At 30.9% G+C, this 16265-nt stretch overlaps 1 protein-coding gene across 2 annotated transcripts; it reads left to right on the forward strand.

The window, feature by feature from the left end:
- Positions 1–2570: 2570 nt before the first annotated feature.
- On the forward strand, positions 2571–8157 carry LOC130897937 (uncharacterized). Of its 2 annotated transcripts, none has more exons than XM_057806924.1 (4): positions 2571–2665; positions 2911–3123; positions 5472–5681; positions 7725–8157. In XM_057806924.1, exons 1-4 carry the CDS (start codon positions 2627–2629, stop codon positions 8067–8069), a joined length of 807 nt encoding a protein of 268 aa, XP_057662907.1. In that variant the 5' UTR covers positions 2571–2626; the 3' UTR covers positions 8070–8157. The 2 variants fall into 2 exon arrangements, with proteins under 2 accessions (XP_057662907.1, XP_057662908.1); XM_057806925.1 differs by lacking the exon at positions 2571–2665 and adding an exon at positions 2685–2796.
- Positions 8158–16265: the final 8108 nt, after the last annotated feature.

A 16265-nucleotide genomic window follows, 5' to 3' on the forward strand; every position in this document is an offset into this window, starting at 1 on the left:
ATATTTTGTAGGATTTTTCCACTTTTCAGCACACGTGTTAATATACTTTTCAACACATGTGTGATTTTGTTTAATTGACTTTTTTATTTAAAAAATACGTTTTTTTTGAAGAATTTTTACGTGGTCATAGGAAAAAAGTGTATATAACTCATTGGAAAGTGTATTTCGCACTCGTTACGCTTCAGCACTCATCGCTACGCGGCTCATGCAAAACAGTAACTAGTACGAAATGTATCACTTTCCAAACTCATTATGTAATATACTATTTCAGAACACTTCTCAAATTTCAGCTTTCTTAGATAAAAATGTAGTGGAGCTGCTATTATTGAAGCTCCCTTTGTTAAAAGGAATAATAACGTTGGCTCTAGTTCTACAAATTTTACAATTAAGGTACATAACTACACAAATCATTTTCAAGGTCCAAATTAGACAATTTAGAAATCATGTGAAAAAAGTCGGATAGATATGAACAAACACTCATATTTAGTATTGATTTTTTTGTCATAATGTTTCAACTCCTTATTTTCCGATAATATATTAAAATATAACTAACTAAATTTGAATAACTTATTTCATATTAACATTTAGAAAATAAAAAATATCTTGTTAGATGACTTAAAAAAGAAAAATAGTTTTTCTTGTAACTTCAACATCACTATTACACTTTGAAAAATACTAAACAAACGATAAAAACATACATTAATTGTTCTTGGAAGCTTTTTAGAATTGGAGTTTTTAGTTAAAAATCATTAAATGCTTTCTTAATTAAATGAAATTAGCTGTTTATTAATTACCTCGTACTTCAATTTTATAACAAAAAACAAATATTTTAAATTAATTGTTCTATCCACATTTATACTGCTGCATCCACTTTGAATCTTCAATTTTGTGATTATCAGAGTTTTCAAACCAAATTAACTACTTTTGTTTAAAATATTTTATACTAACACAAACACAATTCTTCAAAAAATCAGTTGTAACCTTTCTAAGGGCGTTTATTTCGTTATTACCTATATACAATTATATATGGTTTAAATATCGTTAGTGAAAAAAAAGTTAAAGTTAGTTGAAAAGTTTTTTCAAACAATTACATTCTAATAATTAAAGAGGGTATTAAAATGAAAATACTAAAGCACCTGGTCATTTAATTACTTCAGAAATTTACGCTACAGACGTCAAGAAGCAGGGCTATAGTTTCCTATATTACCTAAAGATTTTTTATAGTTTTCTATCTTATTTATAACCAGTTTATAGCTTTTATTTCGTCGACACAAGTGACATGTTTGGTCCAAAGTAAAAAAGTGCTCCTTTTATCCTTAAGCATAGAATTGATACTATTAGTATTAATTATGTGCCATAAAGTTGTTAGACCAGATATATATTTGGTATATGATCTTTCGCTCCCATGTGTGTTCAAAACACGGATTTTGCTAGCAAACATGACAACATTTTTTGTTCTCATTTCTTCTTTATAAATACTTCAATTTATATTTATTTTTATGAAACTTTTTATAATACTCTTTGGAATTAACAATATTTGTTCTACTTAGGAAACCTTCTAGACCAAATTGGAAAAATAGAAAAAGTTTGATATATTCCAGGTGAAATACATTAGCCATTACTTTTCTTTTTTCAAGCTCTCCTGGATCTTCAGAGCATTCGATTAAATTGTTCAATCGAATAGGACTGAACACACTACTTAATACCACCACTACACCAACAGTTAAACTTGGTTTTTTTCAAAATTAAAACTAAATTAACATTAAACTAACTTCTCTTGATGGTTATTTTTAGGTTTATGCAGTAAATTAAGGATAATTATAAATTAGTGGTAAATCAATAGAAATTTCCTGTACCTGTATGGGTAATTTTTGTCATATAAATGTAGAAACCTCCTGTCTATCAGTGTTCCATCATGTAATGGAAATTGCTGACTGTCAGACATTGCTTTTTTCCTATTTTTTTATCTCAATTTTCAAAATAAAGCATTCTGTTCTCATAATCTCACAAAATTAAAGAATTAAACTAAGAAGCTAAAAGTTGGTGAACTCTTAGATTAATACAAATTCAGTGTAAAGTTTATGCCTGAACTACAAATACCATTTTATTATATTTCAAATAGTGATTTAATTTGTTAGTTTAATGTTAATTTTTTATTCTAATTGCATAAAACAAGCTTCACAACTACACAAATAGAGGACAATAATTGGTTATTAAACGTTATATATGTACAAAGGTAATACATACATTCATAGAATACATTCTAATTACTTACCTGTTTGCTAAAAATATTTCTCAAATTATTATTATTATATTATTAAACCGAAGGAAGAGTAGTTTCATTTTAATAACAAGTCCTTTAATCTTAATTGTTATAGGTTTTCTCTGTCCTTCAATTACAGAACACAATGCGCGCCATCTACACATTGTGGATAAAACTTCGTTTTCCATAAGTCTAGATATCTACTTATTCACAACAAGTAAATATCCTAGCAACAGAAAATATGATTTAAAATTTAAATATTAAAGTTGGCATGTAAACAAAAATTTGTTGACTTTAATAATTGACACTTGGATAAACGTTACCGAGATTCTGCAGATCAATAGTGTAAAATTATTATTTTCAATGGAAACGTATGAAGATGTTATTTTCATGAAACAACAGGTAATGTATACAGAATTATACCTATATATAAGCAGTTTATAAAAAGTTGAGGGTTATAGTTTTTGAATACGTATTTTCTCTCACTCATTTGAATGTAGTTGCAGTGAATATCAATATAAAACTCCATAAAGGTAACTATTAACTCAATATTTTGAACTATACTTATCGCTAAGTTTTTACGAATGAGGCAAGATGTGAATATATAATTATTATCATAAATTTAATATGAAAATAACGAATTCTAGGTACATCAAAGGAGTACAGCAAATTTGAGAGTACATAATTTTGATAATAGATCTATGAACATTGACAATTACATTGATGAGCCGATTGATTTAACGATTAACCATACAGATGCATTGCAACAAAGTAGAAAAAAATGCGAAATGGTAAATTTGCGTTTACCAATTAATAACGACGTTGGAAAAGATTACAAAAACTTTCCTTCAAGTTTAGGCGTAAGTATCCAAGATTTATTCATTGAATAAATACAGAAATAAATCAATTTCATTGAAAAACATCGAATGTATATCAGTAACATAATAATCAAAACTGCGTACGCGTACTCTTAGCCAAATATTATGCATGCTTTTGAATGATAAATTTATTCAGGTCTATTCCCGTACTGATTATGTTCCCAATCCTGCATCTTGATCTATAGTTTCTATTTTTAGTTTCAGTTGAGTATTTTCTTACATTCTTTTCTTCTTACTTTTTTTAAGGTGAGACAATCAGAATTTGTGATTTCATTCCTTCTCTCATTTCTTTCTTATCCAGGGAAAGTTTGTATCATTGCTGTTGATACTAATGTGTTAAAACGGTTGTCAAGCTCTGTTGAGTGGTTTAGAGTTGTAAAGGAAGAGCCAGTGACCAATTTCAGGTGGTCATTTCAAAAGTCACGAAACTTTCTACAGTAAATCCTCTATACCTATTGAAGAGATAGACTAAAACTAGTTTAATCAAATATACGCTGAATTTCTTGAAGAATACGATAATCATAGTTTAAATGCATCTTAATGAGGCAAAATTTGTAAATTATTCATTTTATAATTTTTGGTATTTAATTACTTATTAAAACACAATCAAACAATTCTAATGGAACTCTTTACTGTTTAACATCGTGTTACTTATCTACTTAAGGATAAAATTGCAATGTAGAGAAATTTAGTTGGTTAGCCTACAACTTTTTGTGTTAATGTGTAGATAGGAATAGTGGCTAATAATTTAGTATGTCTATATGTTTTTGATAATAGCCTGAATGATCAGCGATACTTAGAATTCCTCCAAAATAATTTCCCACTCATGTTATATGGTAGTCGCAGATGGAGCTATTAAACTGTGGCTTTATTTTCCATTGATTCATTGAAATTTTTGGTGTATACTATTTGGTTATATTAAGTACGTTGACAGGCCTAATTGAATCTTCCAATAATAGGGGACATTGGTTACATTTAATACGAATGGAATGTTTTTTCTATGAATTCTCTGATTTCTTTCATTCCTATTTATCATGTTATATTATTTTGAAAAGTGGTATCTTCTTTGGGTCTGGTAGAAAATTTTAATTGTATGATTTACTCTTAGATATCATCACAGAAAAAGTGAATCACTTGTTACAATTCGACCTTCCAAAACAGTGGACGGTCGATATTTTACTATTTTCGACAGGGATGAATTAGTAATATGCGTTTGATGGGAAGTATTTATTGCGTTTACTGCGTTCCAAAATGTAAGTAAAAACCGAATTTTTTTACGGTACAATAAGAGGAAGTGCATCAATAAAGTGCTGCGCTATTTGGATCAGGTACCTTGCAAATTATACGTTTCCTTAAATTGGACCATTGTTACAATAGTGACATGATAATAGATCAAATCCTACGACAAGAAGGATGGTAATTGGCAGCTAGTGCTACAGTTTAAAAAAGCATTAACAATCAACCTTCATTGAGAGTGTCAAAAAAACGAAGGATATTTCTAACAAAATACCCACTCATTGATTTGAGAAATTAAGATTATTGAATATTGAAGTTTAGAATAGATTTTCTCAACTCTTTGATATCGCCGTAATACTCAAAATCAAACATATTTGAAAGATATATTTACATACGCTGCTGCGTACTTCATTTAGCGAAATAAGTAATCAATAAAAATACGGAAATTAACAGTTACGTATTCTGGAATAACTTTATTATCCAGAAGTGCAATATGAATTTCTCGTCTGAAACTAACAAAAACGTGGCTGTGTTGTGAATTGTCTGAATATATTCTAGGAGATTTCAGAGGCGAAAAAAAAATTTATTATGATTGTTTGTAATTTAGACAAAAGCGATTCATTTGTATAACAAGATTTATTGAGAGTACAATAAGTCGTTGTTAAGTATCATAGGCTCATAGTTAATTAAATTATTTATCTGCTAAATAGTCCGTAACTCATTATAAGAGATCCATGATAAACCTGTTATATTCTTTGGTTCAACTAAAGGACCGATTTCATTCAATACATTTTGTAATTTCGAGTTTGGTAGTATATTGGACACAATTACCATTTATTTCATTATGTATAATATTTTTCTGAAGAATCAGTACCAGCTTTCAAAGAATTATCTCTGAGGACGGTCGTCATTCGATGCTTTTTACGTAAGAAGATGGTAGTAACTAATTTGACAATATATTTGGAATTTTCATCAAATTTCAAATGTTTTTAGGTTAAAATACAGAGCAATTTTCATGACTATGGTCTACGAACAAGTCGTTTTTATATCTTTTTTTGTCATATTTGATTAATCTAGTAAATCATTTCTTTCAGGTTACTGATGATGACGCCCAAGGTAATCAAACATTCACTCAAACGAAGCAACTTGAAATATTGAAAGCAGCAAAATCTTTGTTTTCAAAGCGAACTAGAACACTGTACCATTGGATGTATCCCAATTCATCTAAACAACAAATCAAAACAACGGTTTCAACTTCTTGGGACTCGCTGGCCGAAAATGAAAAAGCTTTTTATATTTCCCAGGTGAATTGGTATAAAATTTATATGAATTTCCAGTGTATGGAAAAAAAAATCACAATGTTAACTTCAATTTCCACTTATAAAGTAATAACTTCTACAATTCCCGAAAGAAATTCAGAATGTCGGTGATTGTTAAGCGGCCTTTTATGTTTCACTTCCGTTTTGTCGATGAATGTTTTTTTTTTCTTATTTTCGATTAATTTTCAGAGATTGAATTAACGTTTCATCAAATTATTTATATATTTATTACAAAGTTCACTTGCGTTGAATATCTAACTAATACATAACTTTGGTTATATTTAAAAAATAAGAGGAAGAGCTTTTTAGTTAATTATACCCACATTATTACGTAACAGCTTTTAAAATAATCCAATTCAGCATAGAACAAAATATGAAATATACATGACTTTCTTGATGCAATCAAACGAAATCAACTGAACCAAATTAGAACAGAAGGTATTCTAGAACAGTTTTGTTCAATGTTTAACAGTTCAATGGTATGCTACGAAATATTCTCTTTTTAATATATAAAAAAATCTTTCGATAAATTCTATTTCTATATGCTGATGGTGACCATGTTTGATACTTATATCGATTTAAAACCAATATTGTATCAATAGGAGAATAAATTTTGGGAGCAGAGCCGAACCATAGCTTCGATGACGATAGGACACTAGTGTAGTCGTTCAAATTACCCCACCAATAACTCGGCTACTACTCAAACCCGTAGTCAGCAACAGATCACCACCATCAATATCAATCTTGATAACATTCTTGAATGGAATGGAAGCAATTTGATTGAGTTTAATGCAGTAAGGAACCAGGCAGCTATTTTTACAAACAAGGCTGGCACTGCGGTTTAGGATTTGGTCCTGTCTGGACATAGAATATGACCATCCTTGCAATTTCGCTTGTTGGGTTTTGAAGTTGAAAGCCAAATGTCCTTGCATAGTCACGTGGCCGATATAGTCAAGGCAGCTTCACAAAATCTTGGAGTCCTTTTTAAGACTCTGCAGCTCTATACCTCGCAATAGCTTCAAATCCTTTACAAGTCCCAGATTCGCCCATCTTTGGAATGTTGCTCGCACATTTGGAGCTCGGCTCCCAAGCATAACCTGAAGACGTTCGACTCCATAGAGAAGAGAGTAGTTTGACTTATAGGCGATCTAGAGTTGACCAGAAACTTGGAGAGCCTAGAGCATTGAAGAAAGGTCCTCGACCTGACTCTTTCACCGTTACTACAACGGGAAATGCTCTTCCCAGTTTCTAACATAATCCCGCCTAGAGCAGTTTCTGCAAAACCTACTCGAAAAGCAGACGTAGCTCATGAACCCCAGCTCGTTTGCAGACGCTCAGAACTTCAATTTATTGGGATCCATTTCTTTGGAGAAGTGCTAGCGTGTGGAATCAGCTTCCAAGGCACGTCTTACCCGAGCACTACAGCCTACAAAAGTTCTAGATGAACATCCACACACAGCACTACTCGAACTCGAATTCAAAATTTCGTTGGCGTGTTTAAAATTTGAATAATATACACTATATATTTCACTTAATATGTATAATTTAGAACTTTATTTTGCATTATGCATATTATGAAAAATAAATGTAGAATAAATTACAATCTCAGTTCAGTTTTTACCATTACTTTGTTTCTTTGAAGTTGATTCTTGAAAAGTTTAATAAAATAATTTTTTTCTATGAGGTAAGAATTGTTTTACTGTTTCTTTTCAACTTTCGAATTTCAGAAAATTGGCATTTGATGATATAATATGACTGCCAATTTATAATATATCATTCCTGAGTATATACTGAAGGTAGATAGACACTCTGTATATTACGCTGAATCACGTTTTTCTATAATTATAATAAAAAGCTCCCTGATGTGTTATCAATACGTGGTATTCTAATTGGAATTTATTTCAATTTGTTTTATACCGCAATACTGACAATGGAATTCTGTTATCAAATCCTCGGTACAACATTTGTGGGTTATAAGCGAACTGTATAAATCCTGGTTGTTCCTTTATATACAATTAATTTTCGTAGGTGCTTGGAAGATTTGGGTTCAGCCAGAGCAGTCTTATGGTCAATCCTCAACTTTGTTCTCTGAAGGAAATACCGCCATCTATTAAAAAAAGTGATACGAGACCGAAGACTAGGGAATTGCAAAATGCTATCTGCAGTATTACCTCCGATTCAAGTAGTGCACCAGTCAGGTCACTAACATTTGAAGAATTCGAGGCTTTGAGGCAAAAGAATCGAAAGAAACGGGGACGTCCAAAAATGGATAGGAAAGTGAGGAACGTTGAACAAGAGTTTCAGGATGATCCGGAGCTGAGCTGTGAACTAGAAAAATTCTCTATTCAGTTCAATATGAATAAGTTTTATTGATTAATTATTTTTTGTGTTCAATTATTTCGTGCAACAATTATGGTCTTCTGTAGAATTTGATAATTTTTAGTAAATAAATTATTTGAAGTAAAGGTTTTCAATGGAATATATTATTTAATCCTCCTCTTTTTGGTACGAATGGAGATGGAAGGAGATGCAGGGAGAAAAAGTACAGACAGTTTCAGGCGAAAATAAGAGCAGAATAGGAAGATGACAAATGAAAAAATGAATACTTCCAAGGGTATATAAGCCATATGGGAAAACTATAAAATATCAATTGAGGTGATGTAAAAATTTCTTACGGGCCAAGCTGATTGTAATAATACAATATTAGTTTGAAATTAGCAGTAGTAAAAAATAATTTCATATTTCCATTTAGTACCCTTGCAATTATTTTGAAACATGAGGGTTTTGGAGAATATTATCAGTTCAGAAGCTGGGTTATATTCACAAATAGAAAAAACATACATAGTGAGTTTTATGTATGGAACGCCTCAATTATCTCGGAAACGACTTGTACGATTTTTATAAATTTTTGTGCGCAAGGGTCTTGTGATACTGCCGGTATTATGATGGTATCTATATTGTTTTGTTGTTAGATCTTTCATTTTTACAGAAAAATAATGAACTTTGTTATTTCAAATGGATCCCTCTAGATGTCAACAAGAAACGTGTACTATCTTTAATAATTTATATCCCACAACAAGATCTACTGTCAGTAAATTAGTAAAAAAGTTTAACGAAACTGTTTCAATAAAAGATTGATCCTAATCAGGGCGCAGAAAAACTGCATCAATTGAAAACAAATCTTTAGATGTTTGCGTTCTGTTAGAAGACGATCCACACTAGACAAATATCCAAGGAACTTGATATTTCGCAAATGCAAATGAAAATATTACATAATAATAAATTCCATCTATACAAAGTAACGTTGGCTCAATATTTGTCAGATGACGATATTGATAGACGTGAAGAGTTTGATGGAAAAATGTTACAATCAACACGATACAAATTTTTTGTTTCGCGATGTGGCCACTTTTTGAATCAATAGAAACTTAAATCGGCATAATTGTAGATTCTGGTCACGTAACAATCCTCGTTGGATGCATGAATCCCACAATCAATATCCCGAAAAACTGAATGTATGGAATAACAGGTCACAAAATAATTGGTCCCTTTTTCATTGAGGGTAACTTGAAGGGTCCGGCGTTTTTAGATTTATTGGAAAATAGTAATATACCTGAGTTGGCTCGGATATTTCCAAATTCAAATAAATATTTTCAATTACATTTAAAAAAACAAACATTATTAGAAATTTTCAGATAATAACAATATCCCAAACGACAATATTTGGCTGCAACAAGATGATGCCCCACATCAATATGCGTGTGTGTTGAGGCAATACCTAAATAATGTGTTTCCCAGAAGATGGATTGGAAGGCGTGGTTTTATCGAATGGCTCCCGCGATCTCCCGGTATGATTCCTTTAGACTATTTCCTGTGGGGTCCTTTAAAAAACATCGTTTATAAAACAAAACCTGCTAATATTCAGTAACCAAAGGCAGGATTACGCAGATCACGGATGTTGTGAAATGTATTGCAAAGTTTTAAAAATCGCATGGCTTGTTGTATTGAAGTGAATGGACAACATTTTGAGCATCTGCTATAATCGCATTAACTGTATGTTTTCTAAAATTCGTAATGATTCTACTTCATAAATATGGATCTACTTCTAGCATGTCACAAACATTTAAAGATTTGTCTTCAGTTATTGCAGGTTTTCTGCACCATGACTTAGATAAATATTTTACAGCACAAGTTTCGTTAAACTTCTCACTAAAGCGATAAAATTTATGGTTTAGGAGATTGTAGATTTTTAGTTCGTTGTACATGCCAAGAATACCAATACCAGCACTTTTTTGCTTAATGAGCTGGAGTGATAAAAGCCTTCGACTTATTGGGGCAGGTAACATTTAAAGAAAGTGAAAGACTGGGTCAGTAGTCTTGAGATTCCTTATTCATTCAGAATAGTCTAGCTGATGACCTACAAGAAAATAATAGATTATTTAACAGTGCAGTTTGCAGTAGATTTCTATCACTTCTAACAAGATGGAGCTTCATCACATTTCTAACTTCCAATTAGACATTGGTTAAATTATACATTTCCTGGTACATTGAGAGAAGTAATACTCCTCCTTATGGGGGCATCAAAAATTGTTTATCAAAACAATGTTTTATGTTTATCAAAAATAGCATCAAGATTTGGAACAGCTTCGAGCATACTGAACTTTCTTATTCTTCACGTCTCGTAAATAAATGAAATGTGTTCGTTTTTATTAATTTTTCATGTTCTATTGCCAGAAACACCACATAAAATATCTTCAAGGGTTTCAGTAATGTCTCAGAGAGAAAGAAAAATTAAGTATTTGGGTACTCAAACGACTTATTTATCAGTTATATATTATGCAACCTTCTTCTTTTGGAGAGTTAAAGGGATTTAATTGAAAACCAACAAAACAACTGTACAACTTGATGAAAAGGGTGATGTGATTCTGCTAATTTTTAGAATATAAAATTTAATATGTTTTAAAATTGACACATTATGTATAAATCATTGCTTTCTATTAAACGATTGTTTATTCTATCTAGCTCGATTGTATCTTTCTTATTTTTTATTATATGACAAATAACGTGTTGATGTTAATATGAAGAAACATTATTTTTAAGATGATAATCAAACAACCATAAATATTATCCTGCTTATGAAATGAACCAAGTCCCATGATAAATGATTTATGCATTGCCATTGAAATATTACAGTTCATTCTACTTGCTTGGCACCGTCACGGAATAGGTTTCTAAAAGATTCATAATCAAAGTTTCTCCACAACTTTATTTTGTTTTTCAATAGGAATCGCAGAATGCCCAGCAAACTTTCCATTACAAGCAACTATTGTTTGTGGAATTACTTTTCCAAGTTTGAATTGGGGCTGTTTCAATTGAACGTTGGAAAATATATTCAGTTATGTAGAAACAGCAATTTGATCACTCGAAAAAAATAAGAAAATCTTGTATTACCTATCTTAAGCTCTAGCATTGGGTAAGTCAAACCTTAAAACTTTTCCTGAGAAGAAAAAAACTGTGCTTCTTTATATATCGCGATCATTAAGAATATATATTTTTTTGAGAATCTATGAACATAGATCGATTTCAAGATTTTTGTACCAGTTGTATAGAGATGAGTTTTTCGATTCTCTTTCGAATGACATTCAAAAATCAAAAGGCACTTTTTGGAAGCGGTTTTAGAATTTTAACGACGATTAGCTATTCAGCAATCGAAAAAATTCAATATTATCACTAGAGGATTTCAAGTTACCGGATTTGTCTTTCTCGATAAATATATTTTTCAATATTCTGGATTTTTCTCATTGAATGTGTCTGATCGTTCTGATCCAGCTGTAGCCGTTAATAATGTTGTGGAATCTAGTCCTCAGTTGCTTAATAGTAATCCATCAACTTCGAAGGACCTTACCCTCCCCGACTAGGATGCAAATAATGGAAATGTCTAGGCTTAAACTTTGCCTTCAACGACAAGGACTTTTAACACTCCTTCCCTTATCAGGACACTTCCGACAGATGACCCACAGACAAATATTCCGTAGGGTCGAGAAAAGATCACGCTTATTGACCGATACACCAGAGAAACGACTTATCGAAAAAAAAGTAACTGAGGCTAAAATATTAACTCACCCTAAAAAACTTCGATGTAATCCTAACAAAATCGCCAGCATGAAGTGAAAACTTTTGGGAGACTCTGATTTTTCATGACAAACTTCCACATTAGAAGATTCAGAGCCCTCTACATTTTTCTGGATCAGATGTTGAGATATCAAATGAGACTGCTGAAACATCATCAGAGGATACTGCTATAACAGCCCATCCTCCCCTTGGATACTCAGTGAGAGATCATTGTGGCTTATGATGCTAAATATTTTCCAGCAAAGATACCGGAAATCGCTACAGATGGAGTGGTTCTCAGTTAAATGCAGAAGCCAGAGCGAATCGAGTTGATATTTATTTGTGGGACAATATTCTCCCCCTTAAAAAACTCATTCGTAACGAGATATTTACGAGGTAAATATGTATAATTTTGAAATTTTTAGTTATTAGACATTTTATTTCCACTTACTCACTGCTTTGAAAAATCTACGACAATAAGGGAGAACAAAGTTTTTGAGTCATTAGGCATTATATATTTTTTTTTTAAATTTTGTAACCTTAATTCCCCGACAGGAGACTATTTTTCAGGAAGTGTTATTTGGCATCAGTTAAAGTATGTAAATAACTGGTACTCAGATGGGGTTAAAAATCAATATTAAATTGACCGCCACCAGCTTTTTAACCAACGACGCAAATTGGGGCAGAATGGTCCTATACCTGGCAATACATCGAAAAAGGAATTAGCAAAGAAAGCCCACATTTCATAATTTTTTCAAAAACCTATATCCATCAATATTCATTATAACACAGGTAAATTTATTATTAATCGCAAGCGTTTACTACCCATCCCTGAATTAAAGTCAGTTTTCTACGGATAGTGTTGTACTGTTGTAGATTTTAATTTTGAATTTTTTTTGTGTGAATTCAAAGCTATGTCTTCCTAGCTTTTGTTTGAGTTTCAACATGGAACCTTCGACTTCAGGTATGTAACAATATTTTAATAAAATTATATCTGCAGAAAAGTTTATGTATTTAGTTAATATTATTTAAAATAAAAAACAAAATAAAACAATATTATTCTAACATTTTCCAAAATATATGTAAGCTTTTAGGTGGGTTCCAATATACTCCAAGTTTACAAATAATTTTTTTCATAATTGGTATTATTTTAGGTTTTCAATTGTTTAGTTTTCTTGCACTTATTTACACTTTTCTTTAAAACATTTTTTAGTTCGTGTACTGATGAAATGTAAGAATAATGTTTTAATTCCAACATTATTTTATTTCAATTTATTTTCAATGATTGATGGCTAAATATGTAAAGCGCTTACTGACTGACTGATATTGACGAAATGATTAATAGAGAAATAAAAACAAAAAATTTGGAATTCAGATTATCGGTGTTGCGATACGAATGTTTAAATCCCTTTTACATCTGTCATAGGAATTACCAATTAAAAAGTGGCAAGATCAGGAACAGATGAAGAAATTGTTCAGGAAAACAAAGCCCGTAATCAGAGAGAATTTAGGGAACGAACTGGTTTAATCAAAGACAAACCTAAGCCCGGATTTGGTAATTCAAATGATGGAAATACCGCTAGAGGGTTTTTTAAGGACTCTGAACTTTCAGCTGAAATTACTAACATTTGCATTAATTCAATTAAAATAATGCATATTATAATGATAGTGGTTTCAAGTGGGCATGAAACTGATGCAAAAAATTCAGAGATTTCATACAAGAACCGCTCGATACTTTGAAAAATATACCTGGTATAATATGCCTCCTACTTCATATATATTTTTTATACATGGCCCTTAAATAGTGTCCTCTGTTTTGCTGCCTATAGGCCAATTAACAGAAAAGAGCTCAAGAAGTCAGAAACAAAGATTCTAAAAAATATCGGGAGCATTTGTCAAGAAAGTGTAGTTGTGAAAAAACAAACAATGATATTTTTAATTCATTTCTACTTCGATTCGACCACGTAATGACTAGTAAAAGAAAATTTCAAAAGAAAAAATATTGAGTGCCTTCCTAAAGAAGCAAGCGATTCATTAAAACTGGGACTTCTGCAACACTGTGGTTTTGACAACATTAATGACGCCAACGATGGTAGTGAAAGCGATGACAAGAATAACTCTTTTTATTCTGAAGATGACGAAATGTAATAGCTGTATCTTGTTTGTATGGATATGTAATCACGTAAATAAATAATTAGAAGAAAATATTTATATCCTACGGTAATGTCTTTATTAATCAAAATGAAACACAAAATGTTAACTATGTGTTGTATTTGTAGTAATAACACAACGCTTTTATTGCCAGGTATAGGACCTTTTTGCCCCAGTGTGCGACGTTACAATTAATAACAAAGGCGGAAAAGCTGAACACCCTATGAATTAAATTAAAAATAAAAATTAAACGATATAAAACAATCTCCGGTCTTGATTAACGAAATTAATATCTATTGCCAAGAACAATAAAAAAAGTTTTAACAACAAATTAAATTTATTAAAAAAGAATACTAAGTTCACATTAACTGTGTATCCAAAAAAGCACAACGAATAAAACCATAAATTAAAAAACAACTCACAAATGGAAATTGCGAAAGAAGGAACGAGCAGAAAGAACTGATTTGAAGGAGCTTATGCTAACATATAAAAAATACCGAATTTATGTTTTTTTAGAATATAACCAGACAGGAATCTTTTCTATTCTATTCATTCTGTTTCGTAAATAAATAGAAAATACGGATTTACACAGAAACTTAATTTGCTTAAAAAAAAAGAAATTAATGACGATAACTAGAATTTTTCTGAGCTCAATGATTAAAAAAGCAAAGAGAAACTTATCAGCGAATATAATGAATTAATGAATAAAATCACCACAAATTTACTAAAATTGAATTTCATTTGGAGTTTAGATAGGTGGAGGAGGAATTCGAATTAATTTAGAGATTTTATTGAATTTCTCGAATGGAGTGAGAGGTCGATAACATATTAATTTCTTCAAAAACTTGAATTTCAGAATTTCAGAAGTGACTACTATGCTACAATATGTGAAAAAATTAATAAAAAAAATTAATAAAAACAATAAAAATCATTTATTTTGATATTCATATTGTAAGTGATCTAATAATTAAAATAGATGAGCACATTGTCAATGAGTCAATCATATTTTTAGAGATCGAAATAGATCGAAACGATAATATTTTCAAAACTATATAGAAAAGTCTACAAAATAAAATGTTAATGTTGGTAGGATGGTAGGAAAGTGCTAAAAAATGTATAATACTATTAATATATAAATATTAGCCTATCCAAGCAAATAATTCTGTTTTTCAACGTAATTATATTAATAATTGATAAGTTTTTGATAAATATTGTAAATATATTACTGAATTAATAGCTGTAACAAAAATAAATAATATAAATTTCAACAATTTCAAAAGATAAAAATGTAGAGTATTGATCGAAACATTTTTTTAGACTATAAGTTTTTCCGTCGAGTAAATTCCGGACACACGCGAACAGGCTATAAGCTCAATGGGAATAAATGGAATCATAACAAATAGCATCTAACTAAAAAATTACACCTAACCTCAAAAATCGTTGTTGTTCTATAAATAATAGAAGGTGTTTTTTGAAATTTTAGTCTAAATAGTAAAATAATATATCTGTTTAAAGTGCTTTTCTGATAGAAAAACAACCGTACATCCATAAGATGCATTTCGAAAACAATAAAAACTTGTTAAAAATTGTAGTGTTACAAATGTTCTATTCTGATGGCCAATTAGTGGCCTCTTGTGTCCTTTTTTAATAGTTTCGTGTCGATATGCAAGTCTCTTCCTGTCGTACTTACATGAACAAATACATTTCCAATATTTTACTACACCATCCAGATTAATTGTTATCTCATGAGGCTGGGAAGTCTACAGAAGAACTGACTTCTATAGACCATGATATATCTGCCCTACAGTAAAAGTTGGTGAAAATCCGAGCATTTGAATGCAACAGTTATACTTTCTTATTTTGCTTCATTTGCTTTGACTTATCTGTAACACTTAACAATCAATTTTTAAAAGCTCTTTTGGTTCACCAAGTAATTGAAGTGAAACTTTACCACTGCAACAGCACATTCACAGTTTCATCTTTCCATTTGAGAGCATCGGAATAGTGACATTTTTTATGCATTTAGCCAATGACAATCAAAGGATGATTATGATAGGATTATTATAAAGGATTATATTGGAACTCAATACCATTGAATAACAACCAATCCTTACGCATGAAATTTCAACGGCACGTGGTCTGTGTCTCTGCATTATGAATTCTTCTCGCTTGCAGTTGTTCTGACTTGTCTATCGCTCTTCTAGCTTATCTTTGTGAACGAACTCGTGAAGAGGAGCTTCAGCTACTCACAAAACACTTTGACGCTCTGCTTGCTATTGTCTTCTCAGCTCCGAGCGAACCGAAGAT

Source organism: Diorhabda carinulata, chromosome 9 (assembly GCF_026250575.1).
Source record: "Diorhabda carinulata isolate Delta chromosome 9, icDioCari1.1, whole genome shotgun sequence".
Lineage (NCBI taxonomy): Eukaryota > Metazoa > Arthropoda > Insecta > Coleoptera > Chrysomelidae > Diorhabda > Diorhabda carinulata.